Source organism: Oncorhynchus gorbuscha, linkage group LG10 (assembly GCF_021184085.1).
Source record: "Oncorhynchus gorbuscha isolate QuinsamMale2020 ecotype Even-year linkage group LG10, OgorEven_v1.0, whole genome shotgun sequence".
Classification (NCBI taxonomy): Eukaryota; Metazoa; Chordata; class Actinopteri; order Salmoniformes; family Salmonidae; genus Oncorhynchus; species Oncorhynchus gorbuscha.
In genome coordinates this window covers 89,036,595-89,056,143 of record NC_060182.1, presented here as the reverse complement: position 1 = coordinate 89,056,143, position 19,549 = coordinate 89,036,595, and the positions used below count along the sequence as shown (strand labels likewise).

At 42.2% G+C, this 19,549-nt stretch overlaps 1 protein-coding gene across 5 annotated transcripts in view; it reads left to right on the top strand.

The window, feature by feature from the left end:
- The window catches only part of LOC124046699 (metabotropic glutamate receptor 1-like), a 44,566-nt gene that overhangs the window by 15,516 nt on the left and 9,501 nt on the right, over positions 1–19,549 (top strand). For 3 of the 5 annotated variants that reach the window (XM_046367392.1, XM_046367391.1, XM_046367395.1), the window contains exons 3-6: positions 5,287–5,536; positions 15,548–15,783; positions 16,077–16,085; positions 16,646–16,657. In XM_046367392.1, coding sequence (XP_046223348.1) covers positions 5,287–5,536; positions 15,548–15,783; positions 16,077–16,085; positions 16,646–16,657 — 507 coding nt within the window. The remainder of the gene's footprint in view (positions 1–5,286; positions 5,537–15,547; positions 15,784–16,076; positions 16,086–16,645; positions 16,658–19,549) is intronic. The other 2 variants (XM_046367393.1, XM_046367394.1) reach the window with 2 other exon arrangements.

The following is a 19,549-nucleotide window of genomic DNA, read 5'->3' as shown; positions in this document are numbered from 1 at the left end:
ATTCTCTCCTTCTCTCTTTCTTTCTCTCTCTCGGAGGACCTGAGCCCTAGAACCATGCCCCAGGACTACCTGACATGATGACTCCTTGCTGTCCCCAGTCCACCTGGCCATGCTGCTGCTCCAGTTTCAACTGGCCTGGGCCCTAGGACCATGTCCCAGGACTACCTGACATGAGGACTCCTTGCTGTCCCCAGTCCACCTGGCCATGCTCCTGCTCCAGTTTCAACTGTTCTGCCTTACTATTATTCAACCATGCTGGTCATTTATGAACATTTGAACATCTTGGCCACGTTCTGTTATAATCTCCACCTGGCACAGCCAGAAGAGGACTGGCCACCCCACATATGCTCTCTCTAATTCTCTCTTTCTTTCTCTCTCTCGGAGGACCTGAGCCCTAGGACCGTGCCCCAGGACTACCTGACATGATGGCTCCTTGCTGTCCCCAGTCCATCTGACTGTGCTGCTGCTCCAGTTTCAACTGTTCTGCCTTATTATTATTTGACCATGCTGGTCATTTATGAACATTTGAACATCTTGGTCATGTTCTGTTATAATCTCTACCCGGCACAGCCAGAAGAGGACTGGCCACCCCACATAGCCCGGTTCCTCTCTAGGTTTCTTCCTAGGTTTTGGCCTTTCTAGGGAGTTTTTCCTAGCCACCGTGCTTTTACACCTGCATTGTTTGCTGTTTGGGGTTTTAGGCTGGGTTTCTGTACAGCACTTTGAGATATCAGCTGATGTACGAAGGGCTATATAAATAAATTTGATTTGATTTGATTTGATTTGATATTCACCACCACAACCCACTACTCATTATTCACTACCACAACTCACTGCATACCATTTAACTACCACAACGCACTACTCACTATTCACAACCACAACCCACTACTCCCTATTCACTATCACAACCTACTACTCACTATTCACTACAACAACAAACTGCTCACTATTCTCTACCACAACCTGCTTTTCATTATTCACTACCACAACACACAACTCACTTTTCACTACCGCATCCCACTATGCACTATTCACAACCACAACCCACAACTCCCTATTCACTATCACAAACAACTACTCACTATTCACCACCACAACCCACTACTCACTACAACAACCCAGTGCTGACTGTTCACGTCCACAACCTGCTTTTCATTATTCACTACCACAACACACAACTCACTTTTCACTACCGCATCCCACTATGCACTATTCACAACCACAACCCACAACTCCCTATTCACTATCACAAACAACTACTCACCATTCACTACCACAACCCACTGCTCACTGCTCACTATTCAATACCACAACCCACTGCTCACTGCTCACTATTCAATACCACAACCCACTGCTCACTGCTCACTATTCAATACCACAATCCACTGCTCACTGCTCACTATTCAATACCACAACCCATTGCTCACTGCTCACTATTCAATACCACAACCCACTGCTCACTGCTCACTATTCACTACCTTAACCAAATATGCATTATTCACAACCATAACCCACTATTCACTATTCACAGCTGCAACCCACGACTCACTATTAAATCCAACAACCTACTACCCACTGTTCACTACTACAACCCACTGTTCCCTATTCACTTCCACAACCGCAACCCACTACTCACCATTCACTATCACAACCCACTACTCTCTATTCACAACCCACTACTCACCATTCACTATCACAACCCACTACTCACCATTCACTATCACAACCCACTACTCACCATTCACTATCACAACCCACTACTCTCTATTCACAACCCACTACTCACCATTCACTATCACAACCCACTACTCACCATTCACTATCACAACCCACTACTCACCATTCACTATCACAACCCACTACTCTCTATTCACAACCCACTACTCTCTATTCACTATCACAACCCACTACATTTACATTTACATTTAAGTCATTTAGCAGACGCTCTTATCCAGAGCGACTTACAAATCAGCCTTGAACAAAGATTTAAAAGTCAAACAGCAATACATAGAAATAAAAAAACACGGTGCCCTCTTCATTTCACTATTTTGTCTTTTTCAGGTTGCAAAAGTGGCCCAAAATAAATTATACAAATATTAAAACATAACATAACATTTCGGTATTTACCATTTCTGATTTGTGCACGTGCAACATCGATGCACCGAGCTATGTTCAACATGTATAACTGCAGTTCGCTTCAAATCAAATATATCAAAACTAAACCCTCAAAACACCCGTACCCCTCCACACACACACACAAATAAACAAAATAAAGATTAAGACATCGAAGATAACAACATCATAGCACATTTGCTGAGCTTCAGTGATAACATGAGTGTGTAGGGTTGTTTCAGTTGCTCTTGGTTTCGCCCAAGATGAGATGATTTAACTGGCTGGAGGAGGATGGGCAGCTCACAGGACACAGGGAGGCAGACTACAACAGAGTCTATTCACAACCCACTACTCACCATTCACTACCACAACCCCCTACTCACTATTCACTACCTTAACCAAATATGCATTATTCACAACCATAACCCACTATTCACTATTCACAGCCGCAACCCACGACTCACTATTAAATCCAACAACCTACTACCCACTGTTCCCTATTCACTTCCACAACCGTAACCCACTACTCACCATTCACTATCACAACCCACTACTCTCTATTCACAACCCACTACTCACCATTCACTATCACAACCCACTACTCTCTATTCACATCCCACTACTCACTATTCACTATCACAACCCACTACTCTCTATTCACAACCCACTACTCACTATTCGTTACCACAACCCACTACTCACTACTCACTACCACAACCCGCTGTTCACTATTCACTACCACAACCCACTACTCACTATTCACAACCCACTATTCACTACCACAACCCACCACTCACTATTCACAACCACACCCCACTACTCCATATTCACTATCTGTAAAGGTTTTCCTCCTCTTCCTCTGAAGAGGTGTAGCAAGGATCGGACCAAGATGTGGCGTGGTATGTGTCCATGGTTTTTAATATGAAAAACTCAACATGAACACAAATACAAAACAATAAATGTGAACAAAACCGAAACAGTCCCGTGTGGCGAACAAACACAAACACAGACACGGAAACAATCACCCACAAAACAACAGTGAAACCCAGACTACCTAAGTATGATTCTCAATCAGAGACAACTAACGAGACCTGCCTCTGATTGAGAACCATACTAGGCCGAACACAGAAAACCAACCTAGAAACACAAAACATAGAATGCCCACCCAACTCATGTCCTGACCAACTAAAACAAACAAATAATACAAGAACTAGGGTCAGAACGTGACACTATCACATCCTACTAAACACTATTCACCTCCACAACCCGCTGCTCATTATTCACAACCACAACCCACTACTCACTATTCACTACCTCAACCCACTACTCACTATTCACTACAACAACCCACTACTCACTATTCACTACAACAACCCACTACTCACTATTCACTTCCACAACCCACCCCCTTCTCACTATTCACTACCTCAACCCACTACTCACTATTTGTTACCACAACCCACTACTCACTATTCACTACCACATCCCAATGCTCACTGCTCACTACCACAACCCACTACTCACTATTCAATATCACAACCTGATACTCGCTATTCACTACCACAACCACTACTCACTATTCACTATTTGCTACCACAATGCACTGCTCACTGCTCACTATTCACTATCACAACCCACTACTCGCTATTCACTATCGTAACCTGCTACTCGCTATTCGCTACCACAACCCACTGCTCACTATTCACTACCACAGCCTGCTACTCACTACCACAACCCACTGCTCACTATTCACTACCACAGCCTGCTACTCACTATTCACTATTCACTTTCCACTACTCACTCTCACAACCCACTACTCACTACTCACTAACTATTTTGTGAACCAAGTCCTTCAGATATCTGCATCTTACTGGGGAGGTGGTAGCAGGTAATCTACAGCATATGAGACCTGGAGACCAAGACAATCCTCGGCTTCTGTAGCTACAGTTTTGTTCTGCAGTACAGTGCTGCCACAGATAGAACAATGAGACAGATATTTCACCAGACGTATAAAAGTGAAGCATCCGGTTGGCGTTTCCACTCACTACAAAATATGGTGATGAGAGGAAGCCCAGTGGCTAGCAGTGGGAGAAGATGGTGCGAGATGGATTTTGTCCGATGTTCTGCTAATTTTCTCATCAATTAAACATTTGATCTCCATACAGTTTTCTGTTTCCAAAACTAGAATATGTAACACACAGAGTGGACTGCCTTTTGTAGACTTTAGCCTTTGCCAAAGTTTCAAAAAGTTACGTTGTTTAGAAGAAGTTCAAGGGTGAATTGAGTTTTGCACTCGCCGCACTTCACAGAGTAGGTGTTCCCTAATGGAAATGTGCAAATAAATCCTCAAATGCACCAACAGGATCTCACTAGCTTGTGCTTGGCTCTGCCAATCTCCTTGCTTGTTCTTCCAACTGGGATTCATTTACTCCCATTGGAAATGACGTGCTGTGGTCTATCTTGGGTGAGTTAGACAAATCTTTGCTGGTCTGTAGATTATTATACAGTAATTAAGATTCCAGTTCCAGGTGATGAGATGTCTGAATGACATCAGGGTCATAGCTGCCTGCCTGATGTGCATATGAACGTTCCTCATAGTCACAGTGTGTGTCCTATTGCAGAATATTCCCTACACAGTGCACTACTTTTGACCAGAGCCCTATAGGCCCTGGTCAAAAGCAGTGCACTATAAAGGGAATAGGGTGCCATTTGGGATGCAGGAAACATACCTCTGATCTGTCTGCAGTGAGGGAGACTTGGTGATGAACTGATTAAAACTCAATTACATTTATGTTCTGGTGCACCTTCGTTATTTACCAGACCGATGAGCAGAATGATTAGTATTTTTTACGATTATTATTATTAAATACAGTGAGATACAGTGACATGGCACTTCCGTCTCTGAAATAGAGTGATAACAAGCAGACTGAAAGGTTGAAATGCAGCCAGCCTATTATTATTATTATTATATTAGATATGGGTTGCAATGCTGTTGTGTTTGGCTTGTTGGCAAAAATTACAGGTAAAGTTATAATACAAAGTTTCTTAAACTTCTTCGGATTGTAGAATTTTGAGTCAACCTTTTAAATAATATTGTATTTTAAAATGTGTTAAACTTTAAAAACCATGATGTAATGTTGTTTTGTTTGTTAATGCTTTTTATTTCCCCAGGTAACTATGGAGAGAGTGGTATGGAAGCCTTTAAGGATCTGGCCTCTCAGGAGGGGCTGTGTATCGCCCATTCAGACAAGATCTACAGCAATGCAGGGGAGAAGCACTTTGACAGGCTGCTGAGGAAGCTGAGAGAACGCCTGCCCAAGGCCCGGGTGGTCGTCTGCTTCTGCGAGGGCATGACGGTCCGTGGGCTCCTCATGGCTATGAGACGACTTGGAGTGGCAGGGGAGTTCCTTCTCATCGGCAGGTAAACTGTTGGTCCCCACAGAACATTGATCATTGTACATAATCGTTATTAGTCTCAGGAATGGGTTAAATGGAATATCAACCTGGGGACTTATGTATCAAGCGTTTCAAAGTAGGAGTGTTGATCTAGGATACATTTTGGGGGACGGGGGGGACGCTTGATACATTAGGCCCCAGAAGTACATACAGTGCATTGGGAAAGTATTCAGACTCCTTGACTTTTTTACAGCCTTATTCTAAAATATATTAAACCGTTTTTTCCCTTCATCAATATACACATAATATCCCATAATGACAAAGCAAAAAATGATTTTAGAAATGTTTGCACATTTATTACAAATAAAAAATGGAAATATCACATTTACATAAGTATTCAGACCCTTTACTCAGTACTTTGTTGAAGCATCTTTGGCAACAATTACAACCTCGAGTCTTCTTGGGTATGTATGACGCTACAAGCGTGGCACACTTGTATTTGGGAAGTTTCTTCCATTCTTCTCTGCAGATCCTCTCAGACTCTTTGAGGTTGGATGGGGAGCGTCGCTGCACAGCTATTATCAGGTCTCTCCAAAGATGTTCCATCGGATTCAAGTTCGGGCTCTGGCTGGACCACTCAAGGACATTCAGCAACTTGGCAGTGTGCTTAGGGTTGTTGTCCTGTTGGACTGTGAACCTTTGTCCCAGTCTGAGGTCCTGAGCGCTCTGGAGGAGGTTTTCATCAAGGATCTCTCTGTACTTTGCTTCGTTGATCTTTCCCTCAATCTTGACACTTGGCATTCAGGCCAAAGAGTTCAACCTTTGTTTCATCAGACCAGAGAATCTTGTTTCTTAAGGTCTGAGAGTCATTTAGGTGTTTTATGGCAAACTGCAAGCAGGCTCTCGTGTGCCTTTTACTGAGGAGTGGCTTCTGTCTGGCCCCTCTACCATAAAGGCCTGATTGTGGTGTGCTGGAGAGATGTTTGTCCTTCTGGAAGGTTCTTCCATCTACACAGAGGAACTCTGGAGCTCTGTCAAAGTGACCATCGGGTTCTTGGTCGCCTCCCTGAACAAGGCCCCTGATTGCTCAGTTTGGCCAGGCGGCCAGCTCTAGGAAGAGTCTTGGTGGTTCCAAACTTCTTCCATTTAAGAATGACAGAGGCCACTGTGTTCTTGGGGACCTTCAATGCTGCAGAACAATTTTAGGACTCTTCCCCAGATCTGTGCCTCGACACAATCTTGTCTCAGTGCTCTACAGACAATTCCATCAACCTCATGGCTTGGTTTTTGCTCTGACATGTGCTGTCAACTGTGGGTGTGTGTGCCTTTCCAAATCATGTACAATCAATTAAATTTACCACAGGTGGACTCCAATCAAGTTGTAGAGACATCTGAAGGAGGATCAATGGAAACAGGATGCACCTGAGCTCAATTTCGAGCCTCATAGCAAAGGGTCTGAATACTTATGTAAATCAAGTATTTCTGGTTTATATTTTTATTACTTTGTGAACATTCTAAAAACTTGTTTTCGATTTGTCATTATGGGGTATTGTGTGTAGATTGATGAGGATTTTTTAGTTATTTAATCCATTTCATAATAAGACTAACGTAACAAAATGTGCAAAAAGTCAAGGGGTCTGAATACTTTCCGAATGCACTATTTGCTGTTCTTACCTTACTCCATTTTGTGGAGTGATTGACCTCATTTTTATCATATGGAAACACAAAATTATTATCATGACTCTTGAGGATTGTTCAAAATAATATGATGCTGTTTGTATCTTTGATATTTCATACTAAGGCCCCCATGGTTTACTCAGAGTTTATACTGGAACACAATAAGTATTATTATTATTCTAGCAGTAGTGGAGTTCCTTCTGAAGGAAGAAAGAAGCTTTGATTCACACTCACACCCCTGAATAATGCATGGTTAGACAGTGAGTCTCTCTCTCTCTCTCCCTCTCTCTCTCTCTCTCTCTCTCTCCCTCACTCCGTCTCTCTCTCTCTCTCTCTCTCTCTCTCTCTCTCTCTCTCTCTCTCTCTCTCTCTCTCTCTCTCTCTCTCTCTCTCTCCTCTCTCTCTCTCTCTCTCTCTCTCTCTCTCTCTCTCTCTCTCTCTGTCTCTCTCCGTCTCTCTCTCCCTCTGTCTCTCTCCGTCTCTCTCTCCCTGTCTCTCTCTCTCCCTGTCTCTCTCTCTCTCCCTGTCTCTCTCTCTCTCCCTGTCTCTCTCTCGCTGTCTCTCCCTCTCCCTCTCTCGTTCTCTCGCTCTCTCTCTCTCTCTCTCTCTCTCGTTGTCTCTCTCTCTCCCTCTCTCGTTGTCTCTCTCTCTCTCCCTCTCTTTCTCCTGTCAGGTCACAGGCAAACTGGGGAGGCTTGTGTAATATGGGACAGCTCCCTCTCCCCCTGTCAGATCACAGACTCAGTGGAAGACTGGGGTAATGTGGGGTAGCATCTCCAGCACAGAGCCCAGTGATGAGGACTACTGATCATTCCCTCGCTGTAGTTCGACTGTATCTATCCATTGAGGATGGAGCTAGCTAGCATGAATACCTGACAGGAGTAGTGAAGCTCAAGCTAACAGCTCAAACTGCCCTGAATTAGCCTGGTCTCAGATGTTCTTACAGGTAGTCGTTTCCTTTCACAAGATAGCAATACAGTTGGACCATTCAGGCTAACCCTGGAAAACGGTTTGGACAGTTCCTCATCAAAAGACAGAAATACAAACAAAGTAAGTCGTATAAAACAGATATAAAACATCTCTGTAGTTGAGTTATGCAGCTTGTGACGACATGGAATTGGTGTGGCTGTTTCTTTCTGGGTCAAGGAGACCAGTGCAGTAAGTGGTTGGTGGTGACCATCCATCCATCCATCCTGGGCTGTGTGGAAGATTGGGTCCATCTAGATCAGTGGTATTCTGGGGACCTCATTTGTTTTCCGAAGAATAACTCACAACCCCAGTGGCAGATTTAGGCATAGGTGACATGGGCAGCAGCCGGGGACGGCATGGGCGACCGCACCAAAAAATGTAATACAAATATTCCGAATGGTGACATTTGCGCGATCGGTTTTCTATCGCTCGTTTGCACGTCACGTCAATGATATCATGTCACCGTGTGGGACTGTGGGACTGTGGGACTGTGGGTCAATTAAACTTGTTGGAGTCGGCGCCCTGATTCTAGTTTGTGAGCGAGGCAGGCTACTGCCTGGGAAGGTCTCCCGCTCAGAAGTACGAGACGGGGAGGGGGCTGGGGTAGGTTGACTGGAAGCCCGAGGTAGGGGGAATCTATAAAACAGCGCACCTCAAATTTTGTACAGTACTAATGCAATTAGTTGTGCAATTTAGTTTGTGTGTTTCTTGTTTGAAGTGCAGTAGTGTAATAATCAGGTTCTCTTCTTTATAAGTGTGTTATTCTAGTTGTGCATTTGTGTGATGTCGGATTTGTGCAATTTAGTTTTATTTGTGTGTTTTTTGTTATTAATAGGGTAATAGTGTAATAATGAAATTCTCTTTTTTATTTGTATTTATATGCTACAATTTGTTTCTATTGGTCTTTGTTACTTTTTGATATTTATGAGTCTTATGTTTGTGTTGTTCCATATGTCTGAATAAAAATCACAGTTAGTACAGAATGGTAGGGTTTTGTTGGGGGGGTTCGCCCAGCGAGCCATACAGTGCCATGCGGAAGTATTCATCCCCTTGGCATTTTTCCTAATTTGTTGCCTTACAACCTGGAATTTAAATAGATTTTGGGGGGTTTGTATCATTTAATTTACACAACATGCCACCACTTTGAAGATGCAAAATAAAAAATGTTGTGAGACAAACAAGAAATAAGACCAAAAAACTGAAAACTTGAGCGTGCATAACTATTCACCCCCCCCCCCCCCCCCAAACTCAATACTTTGTAGAGACAACTTTCGCAGCAATTACAGCTGCAAGTATCTTGGGGTATGTCTCTATAAACTTGGCACATCTAGCCACTGGGATTTTTGCCCATTCTTCAAGGCAAAACAGCTCCAGCCCCTTCAAGTTGAATGGGTTCCTGCTGGTGTCCAGCATTATTTAAGTCATACCACAGATTCTCAATTGGAATGGGGTCTGGGCTTTGACAAGGCCATTCCAAGACATTTAAATGTTTCCCCTTAAACCATTCGAGTGCAGTATGCTTAGGGTCATTGTCCTGCTGGAAGGTGAACCTCTGTCCCAGTCTCAAATCTGTGGAAGACTGAAACAGGTTTCCCTCAAGAATTTCCCTGTATTTAGTGCCAGCCATCATTCCTTCAATTCTGACCAGTTTCCCAGTTCCTGCTGATGATGAGAGGTGTTGGGTTTGTGCCAGACATAGCGTTTTTCTTGATGGCCAAAAAGCTACATTTTAGTCTCATCTGACCAGAGTACCTTCTTCCATTTGTTTGGAGAGTCTCTCACATGCCCTTTGGCGAACACCAAACATGTTTACTTATCATTTTCTTTAAGCAATGGCTTTTTTCTGGCCACTCTTCTGTAAAGCCCAGCTCTGATGAGTGTACGGCTTAAAGTGGTCCTATGGACAGATACTCCAATCTCCGCTGTGGAGCTTTGCAGCTCCTTCAGGGTTATCTTTGGTCTCTTTGTTGCCTCTCTGATTAATGCCCTCCTTGCCTGGTTCGTGAGTTTAAGTGGGTGGCCCTCTCTTGGCAGGTTTGTTGTGGTGCCATTTTCTTTCAATGTTTTAATACTGGATTTAATGGTGCTCTGTGGGATGTTCAAAGTTTTTTATATTTTTTTTATAACCCAACCCTGATCTGTACTTCTCCACAACTTTGTCCCTGACCTGTTTGAAGAGCTCCTTGGTCTTCATGGTGCCACTTGCTTGGTGGTTCCCCTTGTTTAGTGGTGTTGCAGACTCTGGGGCCTTTCAGAACTGGTGTATATATACTGAGATCATGTGACAGATCATATGACACTTAGATTGCACACAGGTGGACTTTATTTCATTAATTGACTTAAATGTAATGTAAATGTAATTAATTATATGACTGAAGGTAATTGGTTGCACCAGATGTTATTTAGGGGCTTCATAGCAAAGGGGGTGAATACATATGCACACACCACTTTTACGTGTTTTTTTAAATAATTCTTTGAAATATGTGATTTTATTTCATTTCACTTCACCAATTTGGACTATTTTGTGTATGTCGATTACATGAAATCCAAATAAAAATCTATTTAAATTACAGGATGTAATACAACAAAATAGGAAAAACGCCAAGGGGGTGAATACTTCCGCAAGGCACCGTACAAGCTAGACGCACGACCCCACCCCACACCACGCTGCACGACCCCACCCCACACCACGCTGCACGACACCACCCCACACCATGCTGCACGACCCCACCCCACACCACGCTGCACGACCCCACCCCACACCAAATCTAATGACACAACTTTAAAATGTACATTTGTACATTAACAAATAACCTTGAATTCCTTGCATTCAAATCTTTTATCAAAATGAAAAGCATTGAAAACATTTAGTCAAATGAAAGTGGCAACCCTACTGCAGTTACCTGGGATTGTGACCTGACTTTGACTTACACAGATCTAGATGATTGAGGGGGCTGGTGATGACCATCCCTTCTTTCTGGGTCAAGGAGACTTGCAACTGAAAAAATATTGTTTTGCAGAGCAGTGCAGTAAGCTGTGTGGAGAATGAGAGGAAAGGCTTGTTGTCAGGGTGGACCTCATTCATGCAGTGAATATGCCACTTACTGTTGCAGAGGCTTTTATCCAAAGTACAGTACAGTGCAGTACAGTAGAGTACAGTACAATACAGTAGAGTACAGCAGAGTACAGTACAGTACAGTAGTATACAGTACAGTACAGTACAGTACATTAGTGTACAGTACAGTAGAGTAGAGTACAGTAGAGTAGAGCACAGTGGATTACAGTACAGCACTGTACAATAGAGTACCGTAGAGTACAGTACAGTACAGTGCAGTACATTTAAGTTGAGTCGAGTACAGTGTAGTAGAGTGCATTAGAGTACAGCAGAGTAGAGTACAGTAGAGTACAGTACAGCACAGAACAGTTGAGTACAGTACAGTCGAGTAGAGCACATTCGAGTAGAGTACAGTACAGTAGAGTAGAGTACAGTAGAGTACGGGATAGTATAGTACAGTATAGTAGAGTACAATACAGTACAGTAGAGTAAAGCACTGTACAGTTGAGTAGAGCACAGTACAGTTGAGTAGAGTGCAGTGCAGTTGAGTAGAGTACAGTACAGTCGAGTGGAGTAGAGTAGAGTATAGTAGAGTACATCACAGTAGAGTACTTTACAGTAGAGTTCAGTAGAGTACAGTACAGTAGAGTAGAGTAAAGTAGAGTACAGTAGAGTCGAGTAGATTAGAGTAAATTACAGTAGAGTAGAGTAATGTACAGTACAATACAATACTGTGGAGTAAAGTACGGTACAATAGAGTACACTAGATCGCAGTAGAGTACAGTAGAGTATAGTACAATAGATTACAGTGGAGTAGAGTACAGTGGAGTAGAGTACAGTGGAGTACAGTAGAGAATAGTATAGTATAGTACAGTACAGTAGAGTTGAGTAGAGTGCAGTACAGTTGAGTGCAGTACAGTAGAGAAGAGTTAAGTGTAGAGTGCAGTGCAGTTGAGTAGAGTACAGTACAGTACAGTCGAGTGGAGTAGAGTCGAGTATAGTAGAGTACATCACAATAGAGTACTTTACAGTTTAGTTCAGTAGAGTACAGTACAGTAGAGTACAGTACAGTAAAGTATATTAGAGTAGAGTAGGACAGTACAGTTGAGTAAAGTACAGTACATTAGAGTACAGTACAGCACATTACAGTACATTAGAGTAGAGTACTCTGGAGCAGGTATTCCCAAACTGGGCTACCCACAAAGCCGTAGGGCTACATCAAATAATAATTAATATGATTCACATTTAAATAACAACACAATGTCAAATACAGGTGGCCTAGTCAAATAATTAACATCCAATCACATCAACAGTTACTCTCTCGCAGAAATTCCACTAACGGTCGGCATGTAGCCAAACGTAGCTGCTGCTCATGTTGGTATCTGTACTGATGGCGCAAAACCCATGACAGGGAGCAAGGCCCCTAAACTCTTGTGTATTTTCTGCACTATGCAACGATATTGGCAGTGACCATGTAACTCTTTTACAACATACAGCTGGTTATCAAGGGGCAAAATATTGAAAAAAAAATTTTAATTGAGCTTAAAGTTTTCTTTACTGACCGTCATTTTCCCTTGTCTGACCGTTTGTATGATGATGAGATTCTAACACGACTGGCCTATCTGGGTGATGTTTTTTCTCACCTGAATGACCTGAATCTAGGATTACAGGGACGCTCCGCAACTATATTCAATGTGCGGACAAAATTGAGGCTATGGGTAGGGTAGCCTAGTGGTTAGCGTGTTGAACTAGTAACCAGAAGGTTGCAAGTTCAAACCCCCGAGCTGACAAGGTACAAATCTGTCGTTCTGCCCCTGAACAGGCAGTTAACCCACTGTTCCTAGTCTGTCATTGAAAATAACTGACTTGCCTAGTTAAATAAAGGTTAAAAAAATAAATATAAATAAAAAAAGAAGTTGGAGCTCTTCTCTGTCTGCATTAACAAGGACAACACACAGGTCTTTCCATCATTGTACGATTGTTTGTGTGCAAATGAACTCAACCTTACCGACAATGTCAAATGTGACATAGCGAAGCTCCTGAGTGAGTTGGGTGAGCAAGACAAACCACTGGATTCATTATCCCTTTCATGCCCTGCCTCCAGTCCACTTACCCATATCTGAACAGGAGAGCCTCATCGAAATTGCAACAAGCTGTTCTGTGAAAATTGAATTGCCAGATTTCTGGATTGAGCTGAGCTCAGAGTATCCTGCCTTGGCGAATCGCGCTGTTAAGACACTGATGCCCTTTGTAACCACGTACCTACGTGAGAGTGGATTCTCGGCCCTCACTAGCATGAAAACTAAATACAGGCACAGGCTGTGATTTAAGACTGAGACTGAGACTGATTTAAGACTGAGACTCTCTCCAATACAACCCAACATTGCAGTTATGTCACACCCTTCTCATTAACCTGTGGTGAGTTATTCACAGTTTTCGATTAACAAATAAGTTTCAATATGTAAGATGGTTAAATAAAGAGCTAAATGATTGATTAGTATTATTATTTGTGCCCTTGTCCAATAATAATAGCTATTTGTCACTTCCCACTTGCCAGTTGTGACAACAACTCACACTGATTCTTATGTTTAATAAATGTATTGCACAGTGTACTGTGTGTGTGGCGGGCTAACAATGATGGCAAAAAAACAACATTTGAGAGTGCGCTGCCCCTGGTGCATTTGAAGGGGTACGCAGCTGGATGTTGAATGTTTGAAGAGGTACGGGACTATAAAAAGTTTGGGAACCACTGCTCTAGAGTACAATAGATTACAGTACAGTAGAGTGCAGTAGATTAGAGTACAATACAGTAGAGTAGAGTGTAGAGTAGAGTACAGTACAGTAGAGTAGAGTACATTAGAGTAGAATACAATAGTAGAGTACAGTACAGTAGAGTAGAGTAGAGTACAGTACAATAGAGTACAGGAGAGTAGTGTACAATACAGTACAGTACTGTAGAGTACTGTAGAGTAGAGTATAGTAAAGTACAGTAGAGTAGACTAAAGTAGAGCACAGTACAGTAGAGGACAGTAGTGTAGAGTAAATTAGAGTAGACTACAGTAGTGCACAGTAGACTACAGTAGAGCACAGTAGAGTATAGAAGAGTACAGTAGAGTAGAGTATCCATTTTTTGCACACTACATGTGTGTGTGGTCCCTCGAGGAGACAATTGGCCTTTTCTAAATACCAGAGGGCTTTTTTCTTGAATGCTGACATTACATTTGTCATTGTCTTTGATTTGGGTATATAGGGTTCCTTCCATCTATGGAAAGGTTAGACAATACAACAATTCTGCGTCCCACATCAAAGTGATTTGGCCTCGTCGAGTGTGTTTTGTTCCTACTATGGTTTGTGTGATGACTTCTATGTACTGACGTCAGAGCAGCAAGTTCTTGGCACATAGTGTGTGTGTAGTGCTGTGAAACAGATGGCTATATACTGGTGATTTTGCCATGCTGGAGAAGGGTGGAGGACATTCATTCAATTGTTTAATTTTTGTATCATTAGCATAATCCCCTGGCAAGACTGCAAGGAGTGTCATTCGAAGTATAAACAGATGTGAGATCTTAATTGGATCACTCTTTGGTTGCTAAGATTTTACGAAATTAAAACTTGAGTTTTTAAAAGGCTCCTAAAGTTTGTAATTTCCACTTTGAAATTTCAGACTTGATTTTCCCTAACAAAAATCTATCATCCCCTACAACAATGTCCATTAGTTATAATCCACATAATAATTCACATTTCCTGTTGCTGCATGATTATTTTATTGCTGTAGCAACTGGCTCAAATTAAGATCCTGCATCTGTATGATACTGATTCCGCTGTCCTGGCCCCTATAGTAATGGCTGGGCATAGTAAGGTGGTGGAAGTCTTTGAGCAAGAAGCTGTGATGATGTTACTGTGATGTTTTTGTGTCCTGGAGCGCACAGTTTTCCTAGACAGAGGATCTCATAGTTTATATTGGTCCTGTCTTGCTGACCACTTTTGAGGCCCTTGCCACTTGGCAAGCACTTTACTTGTCCCAGAAGGTAAGAGTAGTAACACCCGGACTTCAGTTCTCTTTCTCTTGCGGTTTTGTCACACCATAGCTTCAGCTTTTGTTGTGACGCTTGAAGATGCTGCCTCGCCACATCCCTCAGACTCTACGACGTCTGTCTCTTCGATGTAGGCAAACAAAAACCTTTTGTCTCAGTCCCTGACAGATTTATGTAAAACCGTTCCAAACTTGTTTTTTAGGATGCCATTGAAACGCTCTAAAGGACCATCCATTTAAGGGTGGTAAATAGTAGTCCTAACAGTGATGTTACTACAAAGCTACTGTGTCTCTCTCCACAGTGATGGCTGGGCAGACAGAGATGAGGTGGTTGAGGGCTATGAACAGGAGGCTGTGGGCGGGATCACTGTGAAGCTGCAGTCGGAGGAGGTGACGTCTTTTGATGATTACTTCCTGAAGCTCCGCCTCCACACCAACACCAGGAACCCGTGGTTCCCTGAGTTTTGGCAGTACAGGTTCCAGTGCCGCATCCCAGGGCACCCGCTGGAGAATATGAACTACATGAAAAACTGCTCAGGTACATATGATAGAGTATAATAATGGTTTCTTCAGAAGGGTTTGATGACGTACATTGTAAACTAACATGGTATACTTGATGTTGTCTCAACTAATAACTGCATTAAGATTTTTAGATTTGATATCATTTTGGTATTTTTGTTTCAAAAGTCTAGAAGCTTCATGAAACTCGAACAATATATATTTCTTCTATTATGAGTAGTTTAGGGTGAACGTTTCTGTGCATCTACTGGAGCCCTACAATAATACTATGTTGTTTTTTTTTTTCTGAAACATTCTCCTGGCCAACCAAAGATGATCTAGGTAAATTGAATTATCATGGCACATTTGATCTCACAATTATTATTTTTTATAATCAAGATTAATTTGATTAGCTAAAGCTATCATGATCACTTGAAACAATGCTCAGAAAGCATGTTTTCAAAATGTTTTTATATTCCTTTTGAGCTAGCTGTACGTTTACATTTTTTAACCCAAGCTTGTCGAGTCGGGGACAACAGCTTAGCAAATCTAGTCATGAGTTCTGAAGAAATGACTTCTTTTTGTTGACAAAAACAATGTATTGAAGGTAAACATATATATACACTGCATGCAACAGTATAGAAAAATTTTTTTGAATATTTAGCATGGATTTACATTTCTCTTTTACATGTCCTGTTCCCTTGGTCAATCTGCTGTTGATATTTTTTTCCAATCTATATCCATCTTGTTTTGACAAGAAAGACTCCTCTTACACCTCATTTCACAAATCAAGCCCTACGTTTCTCTACTTCCTATGTATGAGAGGGATAATGATCATGTGTGATAATCAGAGACAGAGTTATAGTTTGCTGTTGAGTCACATCTATTGTTTCTTTGCATAGAACTCCAAGATGGTGAGTGTGTATTTTATCTGAATGATCTCGTAAAGCACGTCACTCTGGCAATATACACAGAGGTCCACTGATATTGGGATTTATCAAGAGACAACTCTAGGATTTGTTTGCTGGGAAGTCATTGCCCTTTGTGGTTTAGACGGTTTTTCCTAGGCTGCATGGAGACGAAATCAGAGTCATAGCAACCCTGAAATTCAACCCTACCGATGTATATCTGTTGACCTCTACTATATAAGGCTATTGGGGTGGTTTTATGCATTGCAGTGAGATCACAACAACTGGTTTTGAGATTGCTGTATAAAACATAGCCCAATAACGTTTGAAAGCATTCGATGAGATGCCAGCTGGCTGGTCTGCCTTGTAGAACCACATGCTGCATGATCCTGTATGGACCTCGGCCCAATATGTTAAGACACGGGGGTGTTAGAATGGACGCCAGTGTGTACACACAGTACACACACTTAAGTAGTAGGTCTCATGACATTAAAAGATTTATCAGTAGGATGAGATGAGGACAAAGAAAGATGTTAAATTGTTCAGTTGGTAGAGCATGAGGCTTGTAACGCCAAGATAGGAGGGTCGTTTCCCGGGACAACCCATACGTTAAATGTATGCATGCATGACTGTCAGTTGCTTTGGATAAAAGCGTCTGTTAAATGTCATATATTGTTATTGCTATTATCTTATATTAAACGAAACATGGTCAACAGCTGATATACTTAAAGAGTGAAATAGTAGTGATTATCTGGATGCATGTCTACTTTATCAAGAGTGAAAAGTTAGTGAAGTAAGTAAGGGTCAAACTCAAGGACTCATTCTAAGTGGGGCACCACCAGGTACACCTTGTCTGAATATAACTCCCACTCTGCCTGCCACTATCCACTACAACCCTATCCAATCTATCGTTGGTGTATTTGTTAGTACTTGTATCACTCAGTGAGCTGATTGATTTTTTTTCACTGCATAACTGTTGGATTTACAAATTGAAATGAACACAATTGTTTATTTGATGCTTAATGTTGATCACTTTCTGTACCGGAGACTGTTATTAACATTGAGATATTGTAGTATAAGATCACCAACGGTATGTGCTACTTATACTGCTTCTAGCTTGCTTAACGCTTGCTAATCCATTAGGGTGGTCCTGGACCTATTATATATTGTTCTATTCAAATAGTGTACCTTTTGTAAATCATCAAAATGTTACCCTGCAGTCTCCATCTTTTAACATATGGCATAATACGATGTAATTCACGAGCCCTGTATTTCTGGCAAATGAAGGAGACAAATGGATCGAGGGAGGAAGGAATACATTAGAATAATAGATTTTCTTCCTCTGTCAATTAATCATAATATCCCCATTATTTATACCTAATGGGCGACTTCCAAATACAACACTTTTGGTGGCTCCATGGTAACAGGAATGCTTTGATGCTATTATATAATGCCTGTCCTTTGATGCCCTAACCACAGAACAGAACAGCACAGAACAGAACAGCACAGCACAGGACAGAACAGAACAGCGCAGAACAGCACAGAACAGAACAGAACAGAACAGAACAGCGCAGAACAGCACAGAACAGCACAGAACAGCACAGAACAGCACAGAACAGAACAGCACAGAACAGCGCAGAACAGCACAGAACAGAACAGCACAGAACAGAACAGCGCAGAACAGCACAGAACAGCACAGAACAGAACAGAACAGCACAGAACAGAACAGCACAGAACAGAACAGCACAGAACAGCACAGAACAGCAGAACAGAACAGAACAGCACAGAACAGAACAGCACAGAACAGCACAGAACAGAACAGAACAGAACAGCACAGAACAGAACAGAACAGCACAGAATAGCACAGAACAGCAGCAGAACAGAACAGCAACAGCACAGAACAGCACAGAACAGAACAGCACAGAACAGAACAGAACAGCACAGAACAGCACAGAACAGAACAGCGCAGAGCACAGAACAGCGCAGAACAGAACAGCAGAACAGAACAGAACAGAGCACAGAACAGAACAGAACAGCACAGAACAGCAGAACAGCAGAACAGAACAGCGCAGAACAGCAGAACAGAACAGAACAGAACAGAACAGAACACAGAACAGCACAGAACAGAACAGAACAGAACAGAACATAACAGAACAGAAGAACAGAACAGCACAGAACAGAACAGAACAGAACAGAACAGCACAGAACAGCACAGAACAGAACAGAACAGCACAGAACAGAACAGAACAGCACAGAACAGAACAGAACAGAACAGAACAGCACAGAACAGAACAGAACAGCACAGAACAGCACAGAACAGAACAGAGAACAGAACAGAACAGCAGAACAGCACAGAACAGAACAGAACAGCAGCACAGAACAGCACAGAACAGAACAGCACAGAACAGCACAGAACAGAACAGCACAGAACAGCACAGAACAGCACAGAACAGCACAGAACAGAACAGAACAGCAGCACAGAACAGCACAGAACAGCACAGCACAGAACAGCACAGAACAGCACAGAACAGAACAGAACAGCACAGAACAGAACAGAACATAACAGCACAGCGCAGCACAGCGCAGAACAGAGCAGCGCAGAGCAGAGCAGCACAGCACAGCGCAGTGCAGCACAAAAGAGAACAGAACAAAAGAGAAGAGAACTAAAGAGAACAAAAGAGAACAGAACGGTGTGTCCTTCTGATGCCTAAAATTATCAAAAGTTAATGTGGATCCAAATAAACAAATAGGCCCAAGAATAACAATAAGCATGTGTCTTTGGACACCCTATCATTCTTTTGCAATATGTCAGTCAGTATTATGCTGCCAAAAATGTGATAATAGAAAAATATGACTGTTTATTTCATATTCAGCTATGAATATCTATTGCACTTTGTA